Source organism: Sinohyriopsis cumingii, chromosome 9, assembly GCF_028554795.1.
Source record: "Sinohyriopsis cumingii isolate HCF-2022 chromosome 9, ASM2855479v2, whole genome shotgun sequence".
Lineage (NCBI taxonomy): Eukaryota > Metazoa > Mollusca > Bivalvia > Unionida > Unionidae > Sinohyriopsis > Sinohyriopsis cumingii.
Genome location: NC_142969.1, coordinates 77,662,261 through 77,677,564, shown reverse-complemented (window position 1 = coordinate 77,677,564; position 15,304 = coordinate 77,662,261). Strand labels below are relative to the sequence as shown.

The window sequence follows — 15,304 nt, the reverse complement described above, 5'->3', positions numbered from 1 at the left end:
GTTTTCAAATCTACCCATACCATTTTGTTATCGATCGGTTGATACACGACAACAGAATATCGACGTTGATATACCAGGATTGTCAGAGAAAAAAAATATTGTGTCAAATAATATTGTTTTAGTTCCTGTCAATGTTGTTGAGAGCGCGTTATCTACTGACAAATCTCCGTGGACGCTAGGATACGCAATCAAGATTCATTCATCTCAGGGGTTAAATATATCTGATACGCGAGTGTGGATCATCGATGATCGTATCGAATAGTCAAATTTAGTTTATCTTGCAGTGTCTAGAGTTAGAAAAATATCTCAGTTGCGGAGGGTTATTATAGAAGTTACAGAAACCACTGGCGATGTTATTGACAATGATATAATAAGAAAAGAATTAGTTAACTATAAACAGTTTGACCTTGATGCTGAATTTATAATGATGCTAAAACAACGAGTGGCCGAGTGGTCTAAAGCGCTCTCCGTTACGGATCACTGCCATCTCACCTCTGTCTGCGTGGGTTCGAGTCTCGGATTCAGCCAATGTGGGTATGTGAGAAAGCTTGCCAGTAGCTTCTCGTGGGTCGGTGGTTCTCACCGGGATTTTCCCGGGTTCTTCCTCCACCATTAATACTGGCCGCCATGTATAGCCTATCGTGTGCTGAAAAATGGCATTAAACACTACAACAACAACAACAACAGCAATATAATCATTGTAATACAGTAATGTTGTGGCGATACTCGAGTAATAATCCAAGACAGTTTACTGTAGACAGAATTAATAGTAAGTTTGGTCATACACGTCAAAAATGTAATACTGATCTGTCTATAATGTAACCGAAGTTAAGTGAATGAGGTGGTAATTGTGTGTCTTCAGGAATTACTTGTAACTGTTTGCATGCAAACCCACGTTGAGGAGCAGTTGAATTTTATCTGTAGATTGCAGGTCTACCAGTAGATCTTATCACACTCTTATCACACTAGATATTTTATGTATTGTTACACTTCAGATAGGATCAGTTGCTCTTTTTTCACCGCCTTCAAGTTCACGGTTCATATAAATACCTGACAGTAACATTACCTAATACTTTTTGTTTTGAAGAATCATTTCGTTTTTTAGGTATATGATTTTTTGTAATCGCATTAATAGGTTTCATGGCAGTTGTTCTAGTAATTTCATTATTTAATGCAGCTATCACATTTGGTAATCTTGTAACCCATTCGCGAGATCTCATGTCTTGAATTATTTCCTCTGCATACTGATATCCAAATAACCGCTCAGTGAGTGTTCGATTAAATCGTTCAGCAATTGCTTGATCACGATGAATTGCAGTATGTCCTCTTCTGATTTCTGTTTTTTCATCAGAGATGATACTGCACCAAGAAATTCTTTGCCAGGATCAACTTGTAATAGCTGTGGCCATCGTAAGGGTCCTCGTTGATAAATTCGCTCCAAAGCAGATATAACTTCAGCAGCTGTTTTAGCTGATATCGGCTATGATTCTTTTTGCCTACTTGCAACATCAACGACAGTCAACGCGTATTTGTATGTTATTTGACGTCTACCAATTTTAATAGTATCATGTGGTAAAAACAAATATCTGCTTGATGAACTTCATAAGGAGTGCTGACATCAAAACGTGCATGCTGAATTCGTTTAGGTGGTGGTAGATAAAATTTGCCATAATTGCCTGTTGTGCTAGCCAATTTGTGGCGGCAGAACATGTAGTATTTGCTGCATCAGCAAGTTTACTAATTGCTGCTCTACCTCTCCAGTATCCCCTTGGGCTACAATAAATTGACTACATTATTTTAATAATTGGTTGATTAATTACCGGCTCCGAATACTAGTTTACCTTTCATTGCAGATTTTAGTATCAATCTAGCTAATTTCTCTTGAAAAGATAAATCTTTTATGGAATCTAATGCATGAATTAATTCCACATCATCAATATGTCTCTGGTAAATCATTGCTTTTATATGCAACATCATGAACATGACACGCTTTATCATTTTTATTTACTGGATATTTACCAGGTTTTGGTTGATCTTGGTTATCAAGTCGGGTTTCAGGATCACAAGAACAATGTATCCTGGAAGATGTTTTTCTCCTGGGTATTTAGCCTATAGAGTTCCTGGAAATTTTGACATTAATGTAGCAATATCACCACCGTCTTTACGTTGAATTTTGGGTAAAAACTAAAAACAAATTCTGTTACATATTGCACAGCTTCCACCATATGCTATTTTTCCATCTTTTGTTGTAACTGTGACTAAATCAGTGGTTGGAGTTTTATCTCTACAACGTAAATTCATTTATTATGGATGTAATTGATTTCTTAGTGAAACGAAAGCAAGAGCCAGTAAAACATTTCAGCATTCCCAAATTCTATCAGAATGATTATAATAGATCCATCTGGGTCTGGTAAAACACAATTACTGCTTAATCTTATAATGAGATGGTTAAAGTGTTACAAGTTGTGTTTAGTTGCACCATCAGTCGATGATCAGAGATGTTATTATGTACTTAAAGATTGTAATGAAAATGCAAAATTGTTAAATGAAGATGGTGACAACATTATTAATTTTATAACTGATATTGATGAAGCGCCAAGTGTTGATGAATTAGATGGATTTATTAATAATTTAGTTGTATATGATGGCATAATGCTGGACAAACAATCAAATCCAGCTAGAATATGTTCTCGTGGTAGGCGTAAAAATCCAGATATAATTTATGTAACTCAACAGTATACACAAATACCAAAAGTGATTAGAGATAACTGTAATATTTTAGTTGTATTTAATGGAGATGATACACATACTCTGCGAAATATTCATCAGACTTGGTGTAGTGGGGATATGGACATAATTAGATTTAGAAACTTCTTTTCAAAACCACAAGCTACTCCACACGGATTTATAACAATAAATTTACACGATCCTCGATTGCGATATCGTATAGGCTTTGATAAAATATTTGGTTGATAATTATAGCAGCAGAGGAGGCGCGACTTCAAATAAGTGTCCAGACGGGTAAACGACAGTTTGATGTTATTGACTTTCGTTATCGTAGGAAGCCTTAGTTTTCAAAAATAAACCTTCCAGCAGTGATATCTTTGCCCTTTTTCATTTTTCATAGGAAGCCTTAGTTTTCAGAAATGGACCTTCCAGCAAGTGGTCTGTTCACTTCCAATGCCACTGTTTTTTCTTTTGTTTTGAAAAAGCCAATAGCTGCAATTGATAAATCTAATGATCTGTACAGTCAAAATCTCTGTATCATTATGTGCATGTACAACATTCAACATGAGATCTTTTGTTAGTATTAGGTACATATACAAAAGTCAACAGTAAATCTACTGTTTGTACAAAGCAATTTACAACCCTTCCCTGCTCACACACACACACACACACAGTGTTGCATATATGATTTCTGGGGGGAGAAGTTTGAAAGGGACAAATGTTTGCTCCAGGGACACACCCTAAAACTTACAAAATGTTCACTGACTTGTTATGACAATTTGAATTAACATCAAGCCTTTTTTCTGGGTCTGAACTTATGCCTTGTTGCTCAGTCATGGGACCTAACTTGACAATCAAGATCTCAAATGTACAGACTAGATACATTTTCATTATGTGACAAGACCAGGTCAGTTATGCAGCTGCCATTTTGTCCCATCTCTCCCTATCCTTTGGTGATAACTTTAAAACTTTTCAAACCCCACTTTCAACCTTCTTACTATTCTGTTCACAACTCTTTATTTTATTTTTATTGGTAATTAATGACATTAGCAATGATTTGCTTAGCACAAAATTTGATAGCTTTAACCTTTAGTGTGTACCAGAATGTGTCAATATTTAAAACATTATTTTATAATATCAAACTCATTAATAAAGTCATGAATTTAGTATATTACTCTGGTGTATCAGTTTCTCACTTTGGCTGATAAGGTGTGCTTTCTTGTATGGATTTTGTGTACTTTTAAATAAAAATGTTAAAAAGTCTTCAGAAATTAATATTATTAATTTTCTGGTCAAAATATTCCCAAAACTGTTAGAATGATGGAGAAATTGACTTTTTACCCATCACCTTATGTTAAAAAAGATGCAACTGAGTTTAGATACAAGATGAAATCTAAAAAGGCATTATGGAATAAAATTATCTCATTTTCACTGAAAATGTTGGTGTGATTTTTAAATGCTTGTGATAAGGCAGAGTTTATTATGCTGTGATGTCTGTCTGCCAATCTGTCCATCTGTTAAGATGTAACAGATTTAATACACTTGGTAAAAGGTAACAAAGCTTTATGGAATTTAATTGTTTTGTAATTTTTTTTCAGGGAAAATCTTCCATTGTTATATGCCTGCTGCCATTCTATAAAACAGGGCCTATTGTGTTGTGAAGTATGTCGGTCTACCAAGATGTTAAAGTATAAATACACTTGGTAAAAAGGTAACAAGGTTTCATGGAATATAATTGATTTGTAATTTTGCACTGAAAATGACACAGTGTAATTGTTAGGCAAAAAAACTTATATGTTAGTATTAAACTTATATGTTAGTATTAAACTTTTTTTTAAAATTATGGTAGGTAGAACATTATGTATATTATGATGATTAGTATATATAATTGACTAAGTGCTTTAAATACTGGGCTTACTTAGATGAACAAATCAATTTTGGGAGTTTTGTTTTCAGTTTTACTTTTTTACATTTGGGAAAAATGTTATGGTTGGCATATAAAAACAGGGACAGTAGGCTGACTGGTAACACACTTCTTTTTTGTGGGGGGGTCCCCTATATGCCTGTTATAAGACAGAGTGTATTGTGTTGTGATGTCTGCCAATCTGTCCATCTTTTAGGATGCAACAGACTTAATACCCTAAGTAAAAGGTAACAAGGCTTTGTTTTGTAATTTTTCTCCAAAAATGAGACAGTTTAATTGTTATGTGCCTGCTATAAGGTAGAATGTATTGTATGTGATGTCTGTCCGTCTGTTAAGACGTTAAAGAGTTAATCCACTCGGTAAGAGGTAACCCTGCTTCATGGAATATAATTCTCTAATTTTGCATGGAAAATGTCCAAGTTTTGTATGCCTCTATAAAGCAGTGAGTTGTTTGTTGTGATGTTTGTCTCTCACTCTCCCATATAAACAATTTCATTTCCACACAACAGCCCTAGTTATCCACCATCAGCAGTTATCAAACTTTGTAGATGGCTTCCATTTCTGGTAGGGAAGAGCTCCGTTGAGATATGCTGAAACTTTCAAGGCCAAAGTTACTTTGGTTGAAGAACAAAATTGATTTCTTTTCAATAATTTGTCCACTTTCTGCAGTTTGTGGATCGCTTTCATTTGGGGATTAAAAAGGGATTAAAAGGTAAAGGTTAAGGTCACTGAAAGAAGAAAAATAGTTTCTGCACAACTTAGAATGGTTAGAGATTTGTTGTCACATGAATCATACTGCTTAAGCCTGTATATTGTGTGATTTGGATTTGGATTTTTTTAAATGTAGCTTTAACAATTTTTCAGTCGTATCACTACAATGTCTGCAGTGTGACAGTTTATAGTGATGTCTAGCACTGGGGCATCATGCTGCAGACATGTAACACAATGTCCCACCCAATCACATTATCCTGACACCAGGCCGACCAGTCCTAACACTAACCTCTTAATGATGAATGCCAAGCGAGGCAGCTGTTAGTACCATTTTTGTAAGTCTTTGGTATGACTCGACTGGGGATCGATCCCACGACCTCCCGCATCCAAGGCAGACGCTCTAACCACTACGCCACTGGAGTGGTCCTGTATATTGTACAAAAGGTCATTGTAAATAAACAGTGTATACTATGTAGTTTTGTGACATTTCATACATAGTCATGTAACAGATAGCCTCTTCTACTTGCTTTCAAAATGCCAGGTCTAAAGCTATATGTACCAAGCATGCAGAACTAGCAACATAAATGGTTCCATACAGGAGTATTGCACTGTGACAACAGGAGCTACATGTATAGAGGCCTTCTATAATTTTGAAGAACAAATCACTACTCAGGCACATAGCACACAAAGATAACCCAGTCACATTATTTATGCCAAAGCAAAACAAAAATACAATCAGCAAAAATGATAATTGTTGATGTGATGTGCTACTTTGCTGGAAAATAAGATCTGAAAATCTGATTGCAACTTATTTATTTGAGAGAGAGAGAGTGTGTGTGTTATAACTCTAGGGGCTTAAACTAAGTAACAGAAAAGAGCAAAAATCCAACAAGATTTGGAAAATTCAACAAATAACTTATTTCCTTCCCATGAATCCAAAGTGAAAATTTAAAAAAGGAATCAGTGGTGCTGTGAATTAAATCCCAAATAGTCCTAAATGTTCTATCACAATTCCAAATAGAGTTCCAATAGAATTCTTGTTTTGTTCCAAAATAAGTTCCAATATTTAATGGGCTGATGTGGCAGTAGTCTTGAATGTGCAGATGTGCCATTGCCCTGGAACATGGCATTGTGTCAATAGTCTTTTGATGTATCACAATGATATAATCCAAAATGTTCTTGACTGAATTCACCATAACTTCACATTAAAGTTTTGGTCCCAGAAATATTATTGAGCACCTTGTAATTCCAGTCAATAATTTAAATAATTGAATCCACCTAAAATAAAAACTGAACACACCAATAAGACTGATTCCACCTGGAGTGATAGATAGGAATGAGTAATTTTTCGAGTAGACAACATTAATGTAAAAAGCGAAGACACAACATTAGAGTCAGGATAGTGGTCAGCTAACTTAGTTTCTAAAACATTGAAGGATATCAACAAGTTTAGGAAATTCCAAGTGAAATGCCATTGTCCTAGAATCAGATCCAGATAAACATGTTTACCTCCATTAAGAATGATCCTAATATTTAATCTTTACTGGTAGTGAAATATTAGCTGTGTATTGTTTTTAACAAAAATATATGTCACTGGTCATGAAGACCGTAAACTTGATTTATGACTAAGATCAATTACATCATACAACAACAAATAACATATAATCGTAGAGAAAAGCAAACAAACAATAGAGAAAGCAGAAAAATGTGGATTACATTGCAGAAAGAGATAGAGGAATGAATATATCTTATAATCCTGACTATTGTCCCACATCATTATTCATATCAGTAATAAATTTAATTTCAATTTAATGGCAGTGGCCAGTACTCAAAGAAAACATATTTTTGACACAGGCATCGAACTGGTGGCATAAATAAATTTATAAGCCTTGACTGAAATTCCACAAGCCCAGACTACAATTTCCACATGCCTACCATTTTCCTAATATTGTCACACAACATTGCTATCATTATAATTCAAATAGGGGCCCTGAGTGGCCGAATGGTGTAAAGCGCTCACTGTTACGGATCACTGCCATCACCTCTGTCTGCGTGGGTTTGAGGCTCGGGCTTGGCCAAATTGGGTACATGAAAACGCTTGCTAGTAGATTTCGTGGGTCGGTGGTTCTTTCTGGGGTTTTCCCGGGTTCTTCCTCCACCATCTATACTGGCCGGCATGTATAGCCTATCTTGTCTTGAGAAATGGCGTTAAACCCTACAACAACAACAACAACAACAATAATTCAAATATAAATTCAATAGGGTTCAAAGGGGTTTGAAGGTAATGCAAGTGTTATTAGTGTTCATAATTACACTCACTAGGGGTTGGATGGTTGTGGTGTTCAAACTTCCCTGCTTGATTTTCTGAGTTAATCCTGATCATTGTCAGTACCAAGCTGATGTGTGTCAATGTGTTGTTTGCAGTATGTGTTAAGAATTAATAGCCCCACCCCCCACCTCTTATTTTTTTTTCTTCCCTGGATTGTTTCACAAAGTAAACTTTGTCCCCCAAGAGTTCTGCATTGTATGAATTTTGCTTCCTAAATCAGCATAAAAAATGAATTAACACTTGAACACTATTCTGACAACTGAAATGATCATGCTTTGCATTTTATATATGCAATAAAAGCCTATTTCAACAAAATGTTGCTGCTGTTCACAAACTTTTCAAAAATATAATACATATAACTTAAACATTCTCATTCAAAGCAATAATAACTTTTGTTCTTGTACATGCATCTCCTTGATTTTTTCCTGATTCTTCCTATGCAAATTAGCACAATGGGCTCTTCAAAATCTCACTAGCTATTGTGTGCCAGTTAAGTAATGTATGATATGGTGGTTTGTACATGAACACTTTGCCTTTAATTGCCGCTATTTAAACTACCCCAAGCTATTGAATGGCTTGAGGTCTACATTTTGGTTGAGATATGGTAAATCAACACTGGAAATAATCGGCTAAGGCGAGGGAGCATCTCAAAAGTTGCAGTCACTCAAATGTACATCTAAAAGAATCACAGGGCGAAGTTGAATTTGCTTTCATAACAGAAGAAGGTAAAGTTTTCATTTTATAGGCGACTTAGTCGCCCACTTTGCCTGGGAGCTTGACCCCTGTGTACTCTTTTTCATAACTTGTACTCTGTAGTACTCTTTTTCATAAGATGTACTCTGTAGTACTCTTTTTCATAAGATGTACTCAGTAGCACTCTGTAGCGTGAGATGTACTCTGTAGCACTTGGTAGCATAAGATGTACTCTGTAGCATGGGAGGAAGAGGAATTAAGTGAACATTTAGTTGGAAATATGGATGGAACACCAGTGTAGTTCGACTTGGTGCCTGGGATGATAATTGACGCAGTCGGAATGAGTGTTGCATATTAGAGCACTGACAAAAATAATGTTTTTGCATATACCTTTTCTTACTCTGAAAACAATACTTATTTTTTACTTTACGGTGGCCTAGTGGTTAGAGCGTCCGCCTTGGAAGCGGGAGGTCGTGGGTTTGATCCCGGCCGAGTTATAACAAAGACTTACAAAAATGGTACCAACAGCTGCCTCGCTTGGCACTCAGCATTAAGAGGTTAGTGTTAGGACTGATCGGCCTGGTGTCAGGATAATGTGACTGGGTAGGTCATCATGCTACATGTCTGCGGCATGATGCCCCAGTGCTAGACATCACTGTAAACTGTCATACTGCAGACATTTAGCGATATGACTGATTTTTTCAAATCACACACACACACATGAAAAAATATATCAGAATTGATATTCACAACCAGTCAGTCTAACACATATATATATACAGTGGAGCCTCGTTAATCCGGACACATTCGTTCCCAGCGAATATGTTTGGGTTAATGAGTTTTCCGGATAATTGAATCATGCACATTTTTTATTTTACAATATCATCACACCATATATATGTACATGTATATGCTAGCTTTAAATGTAATGTACTGTATATACAATAATGGTTGAAATAAATTAATGAATACATCTTTTAATTTGTGTTTATTTCACATTATTATAACATGTGCTTGTACGTACATATACAGTAAATAGAAGTTTAGACAATTAACACATCGAACATATCACACTATGTTCATATACATGCATTTACTGTACATGCATATATTATGTCAGTTTCCTGAAGAAGTCTGAAACCTTTGTTTGCCAGGATTCTTTGGCGGATCTATCTGCAGTGATTACTGATAGTGGCCATAGATTGTCAAGGGCTTCACTATTTAATTATTAACACCCCCGTTGGCGACTAGCTAAAACAGACATTGTTTATACAATCGCTGGTTACAATATGGTCACGCTACTTAGTTATTGATAGCGGCCATAGATTCGCAAGGGCTTCACTACTGTGTTTTATGTATTATTCTTCTGATTGTATTTTCACATACGATTTTTCGAATTTTCTTATCTTTGGACATTATTTCTGGATTATCGAGACAAGTTTTAATGTAATTTTACACTTTGGTCCCCGATTTTGGTTTCCGGATCCATAACGTGGATTTCTTGATTAACAGCAAATTAACGTTTAGGAATTCCGTTCCCGTTGAATTATGTCCGGATAGCGAGGTTTCCGGATAAACGGAGTCCGGATTAACGAGGCTCCACTGTATATATATATATATATATATATATATATATATATATATATATATATATATATATATATATATACAAGCTAGTTTAGAGCATACCATGTTCTGAAGTCACTACACAAAAACATTATTTTCAAATCTTACTAATATGCCGTCAGATATTTGAAGATAAAAAAGCTTGGGAAACCTTGAAATAGTTGTTCTCATAACATATGGAGTCATCATCAATGTAAGAGTTTTAAATAGAAAGTACCCTAATGACCTAGATCTTTTACCCTTGCTTTGGCTATTAAGCAAATACCAGTCTGAAAAGTAATCAAATTTGGGACTTTTGCTTTTAGACTTAAGATGCCATCAGATGCAAAAAAAAGAGAAAAGAAGAAGAAGAAAGGGGCAGATAAGCAACGACAGCAGAAAAGCCCAATACCAGGCAAGAGCAAATTAGATAAAGAGAAGACAGATGATAAAAGCAATGTGATAGTAGATAAAACTGAGGAGACGAAAGGCGGTGGGGATGAGGCACCACAACTTTATGAAACAGCAAGTGGGGCTGAAGGTATATAATTGTTCTCTATGACACAACTCTAATCAAAGCAAAAGGATTATATCAGTTTAATGCTGCCCATCAGTAAATCCATCCTAAATCCATTATATTAGAATGCAGAGCCATCAGTTTTATCATGGTCTGAAGTAGATAAATGAAGACCATTTGACCAATGAAATTCAGTATGTTTTCCTTTAACAAAACAAAACTTGACAGCATGATTAAGTCCCCAAAGAATCACCTGAGGTGAATCACTCTAATTTTGTCTGCATATGTTAATAACCTAATTCAAGTCACATGTTTGGATAGTAATTTCAGATTTAAAATGTTTGGAACTGTCAGTTGATGCGTACATATTTTCAAATCAGTATCATTGATTTGGAGTAGTGTATTATGATATCTTCCTGTCTTTTCATCTGTCTGTCCCCATTAAATGTTTTCACTAATAATTCAGTACTACACAACATGCATTTCAGTAATACATTCTGACAATTTTGCTCTTTTGGTAAGGATTGATTTTAGGGGTCACAGGTCAGTGTCACTGTGATTGAAAGAAGAAGTGTGGTTTCTGCTTAATTACATTATTTCTGCATGACAAATCAACCCATACTCTACAGATAGCTTGCATTTGGGATAATGTAGAAGTCTTTTGTTTTTGGAGTCAAAAGACTGAATGTCAATGTCACGAAAAGAAGGAAAAACGATTTTTGCAGAATAATATAAAATATCACATTATGTACCGAGACCAAACATTGGAAGATATTCTTGTTGGCAAACTTGGCACCCAAGGACAAATAAATGATGAACTTCTGCAGAAATGCAAATCTGCAACATACAGTGGACTCAAAAACAAAAGTAGACATCTTTATCATGATATATACACCTAAGTCTTGTACCTCCTGAGTTTTTACTCTGCCTCCTGATTTTTAATAGTGATTTGGTGGCAAATTCCTGATTTTGATTTTTTCAGTGTTGGCAGGTCTGGGGGTAGTGGCAGTAGTCGCCTCCCCCAATTTTACCTTTAAACATGTTTTGGCCAGCATCCATAAAATTTCATGGCTGACAACTATGTGTCCCCACCTCCCAAGATTCTGGAGGTGCCTCTGGCACATCCTTTGAGAATTTCATTCTTATTGGACCTGGAAGATTGCTCAATATTTATTGAAACTGGCGCATACAAAATGGCGCGTATAAACCTCCTTATTTTCTGTCCAAGTCTCACTATTTTATTTGTTATTCTCCTTACTTGGCTTTTTGAAAAGTTTACAGGTATGGCAGACTCCAATTTCAACAAGCCCACAATGTTGCATAAACTACAATTCAAATATAAATTTTATAAAAATGAATAACACTATTCCCATAACTGAAATGATCATTTTTTTGCATTATATATATGCAGTAAAATCTAACTTTAAAGAAATGCTGCCACTGTTCACACACTTGTCAAAAATATAATACATAGCGGCCTAAACATTCCCATTCAAGGCAAAAAAAATTTCCATTGAATAATTTATCTAGTTCTTGAAACTTGATGATGGATAGATCTCTTAATGTGTAAGACCACTTATTCTTTAATTCCGGACATGAACTCGTATACGAAAGGGTGCCCAAAATCAATGAAAATAGAACTGGAGCAACGATCATTGAGGGGAAACAAAATAAGCCCATATTAATTTTGGCTTCTCAATTTTTATAAAGCTTGCCTTGCTTCTACATTTTTCCAACACTGTCATTGGAGAAATCATCAGAGCCTGAATTTTGATCGCAATTTCAAGAATATTTAGTTTTTTTTCAAGTCAAATGATAGTCCTTCTTCAACCTTAGAGATAAGAAGCATTATCTCAGATGTAATTGATAAATCGTTTAATAAACCTTTTTCAATCATCTCAAAACTTGGTGGGAAAACATGAATGGCATTTGTGGTTGGAAGTAACTGAAATTAGGGTTCATCAAAAACAAAGCAACAGACTTGACGTGGAAAAGAATAAATTGACTTGATTGTTTTAATGATTACTTTAAATATCATTTAAAATTGAAAAAATTTCCAATTAAAGTTTAGAATCTTCTCTCAGTTTTAATTTTATGAGTGAAATGGCTAATAGATCTATCATAATAGATCTATCAAGGTAACTAGGGCACTCCGTTACTGTTGCGTCTAGCCTTCTGACCCCACCTTGTATAGATTTTTGTCACTCTTGTCTGCTGGTATATTATGCCATCATGCCATGTCACTAACTGCTTAAAACCATGCTGATTTCCGTAAGTTGTTTTCATGATTAACATTGTATCTTGTTGCTATTTTTTGAAAGTTAATTGGCCATTTATTGTGTCTGGTTCTTAATGACTTTTGATATGTCTAGTGATTTTGATATGTTTAGCAATACAATGTCTAGTGATTTTGATATGATGTCTAGTGATTTTGATATGATGTCTAGTGACTTTGATATACTGAAAAGTAGAGGTGATCAGTACTACTGGTATAACAGTTATGTCTCACACAGATTAATAGTGAGTATTGCAAATATAACTGACCGCTCAGGTGGCCTGGTGGTTAGAGTGTCCACCTCGGATGCGGGAGGTCGTGGTTTCGATCCATGGCCGAGTCATACCAAAGATGTACAAAAATGGTACTAACAGCTGCCTCGCTTGGGACTAAGCATTAAGATGTTAGTGTTAGGACTGGTTGGCCTGGTGTCAGGATAATGTGACTGGGTGGGACATCATGTTACATGTCTGCAGCATGATGCCCCAGTGCCAGACATCACTTTAAACTGTCAAACTGCAGACATTGTAGTGATATGACTGAAAAATTATTAAAGCTACGTTAAAAATCCAAATCACACACACAAAATATAATTATAGATGTGATTCTTTATTCAATTGTTTGACGTGTGTCGCATATGAATATGCAATTGCCAAATGCACCAAGATTAAATATAAATTATGTATAAAGTCAAGATCCAAGCAAAAGGTACAATATGAAATAAATGCTATTAAATTAACAATATACAAATGTAGCTTATGATGGATCATTTTAAGATTCAAAACATATCAGATCTGCAGAACCAGATTCTTTTTGTTGTTGTTGTTGTAGGGTTTAATGCCATTTTTCGGCACATGATAGGCCATACATGGCGGCCAGTATTAATGGTGGAGGAAGAACCCGGGAAAACCCCAGAAAGAACCACCAACCCATGAGAAGCTACTGGCAGGCTTTCTCACATAACTACATTAGCCGAATCCGAGACTCGAACCCACACAGACAGAAGTGAGATGGCAGTGATCCGTGACGGAGAGCACTTTAGACTACTCGGCCACTCTGGGCCCTCTGGATTAGTAGCACACATGTATGTATATTTATTATACAGTTTACTGTACACTGCTGTTGGGCATTTCTGTGCACCTAAGGTTTTCGTTTCCAATATTGAAGCAAAACGCATACTGAATTCGAGCGATTGACAAAAATAAAATACAGCAATGCTTACCATTTGAAAAGATGCAATTGTCACCAGAATATTCTGTTCAAAATAATATTAATTTTGGACACAGAGGCTACCACCCCCCTGTTTTCCTGACTCGCGATATGTAGGCCTATTCTGCGCATAGCTTTGAAAAGATGTAATGTTTATCCATCGGGCTACAGAAATGAAATATATTACTTTGGACTGTTTATGGCAGCAATTCAGTCGAGTAATTAGGTCAGGTTTATAGCTAGTTTTGCAAAATTCAATGTAGAAATGCCAATAAATGGCAAGAAATATTAAGCAAACTAAACCGATCTTGTAAAAAAGTTAGTAAAGTTCAATATTTTATGAAAAATAAGCTATTATGTGGCAGAGAAACCACAATGAATAGGATGTAATGTGATTACAACATCTTGTTGATGGGGAAAAATTACTACAGAATTTAGAAACGGCCTACACGCCGGGAAATTGTTGATAATTTATGTTCTAGCGGCAAGTAGAGACTTTAGGTAGCAGACGATTTTGTACGTGTGGAACAACTTCTTGCAAAATTGGAAACTTGGATTAAAATAAAGTTTTGTTTGAAGGTACACATTTTCATCTTTTTTTTTAATGTATTTATTTGTATCATTCTAAAAGATGCATAGTAAATAAAATTTTCTGGAATACAGATTCAAGAAGGTCATGGAGTGGGTCTTCACGATGCCTTTTAGAAATCACATTTTTATGTGCATTTCAAGTCTCAGTTTGGGATATTTTTGTACACTTTATGAATATCACTTTTCTTAATTTATGTACGATTGTTCTTTTTGGATACAAAATGGATTTCTGACCCAAAATAACACGTGATACAATGTTTACATAAATGACGTATCGTTGCACAGAATTCCCTGACGCGCAGAATTGGCCGACATGGTAGTAATTACAGTATGCAATATATTGGTTACACTTTTTATGCTCAGATTATGCTTTTTGTTAATTATATTATCAAAAAGTTATGCTTATACCTTTCTCAGGGTTGGCATGTATATAACTGGAAATATATAACAACCACATTGCTTGCTTGCCATAACATTTATATCCACACTTTGGAGTGGAAACAAATTTAATAAACTGTTAAGTTATAATTGTCGAAAGATACTGAAAATGCCTTAATAGCCCTTATTATTAACATTCTTCATAACTATCTATGTTAAGAGTCTCAATTTATCATAAAGTTTGAAGGAAGATGGTCAAATTATATTACGCATACTCCACACGAACAAAAATAAATATTGTCATCAGGTTTTCCCCAGAAGACACTTTGTGATATCTATTTGTTT

The 15,304-nt window shown here is 35.3% G+C and overlaps 1 protein-coding gene across 1 annotated transcript in view; it reads left to right on the top strand.

The window, feature by feature from the left end:
- Nucleotides 1-15,304, top strand: part of LOC149792066 (uncharacterized) — a 59,386-nt gene that overhangs the window by 9,187 nt on the left and 34,895 nt on the right. Inside the window, exon 2 of the mRNA XM_089969523.1 lies at nt 10,316-10,530. Coding sequence (XP_089825649.1) covers nt 10,323-10,530 — 208 coding nt within the window. The 5' untranslated portion in view covers nt 10,316-10,322. The remainder of the gene's footprint in view (nt 1-10,315; nt 10,531-15,304) is intronic.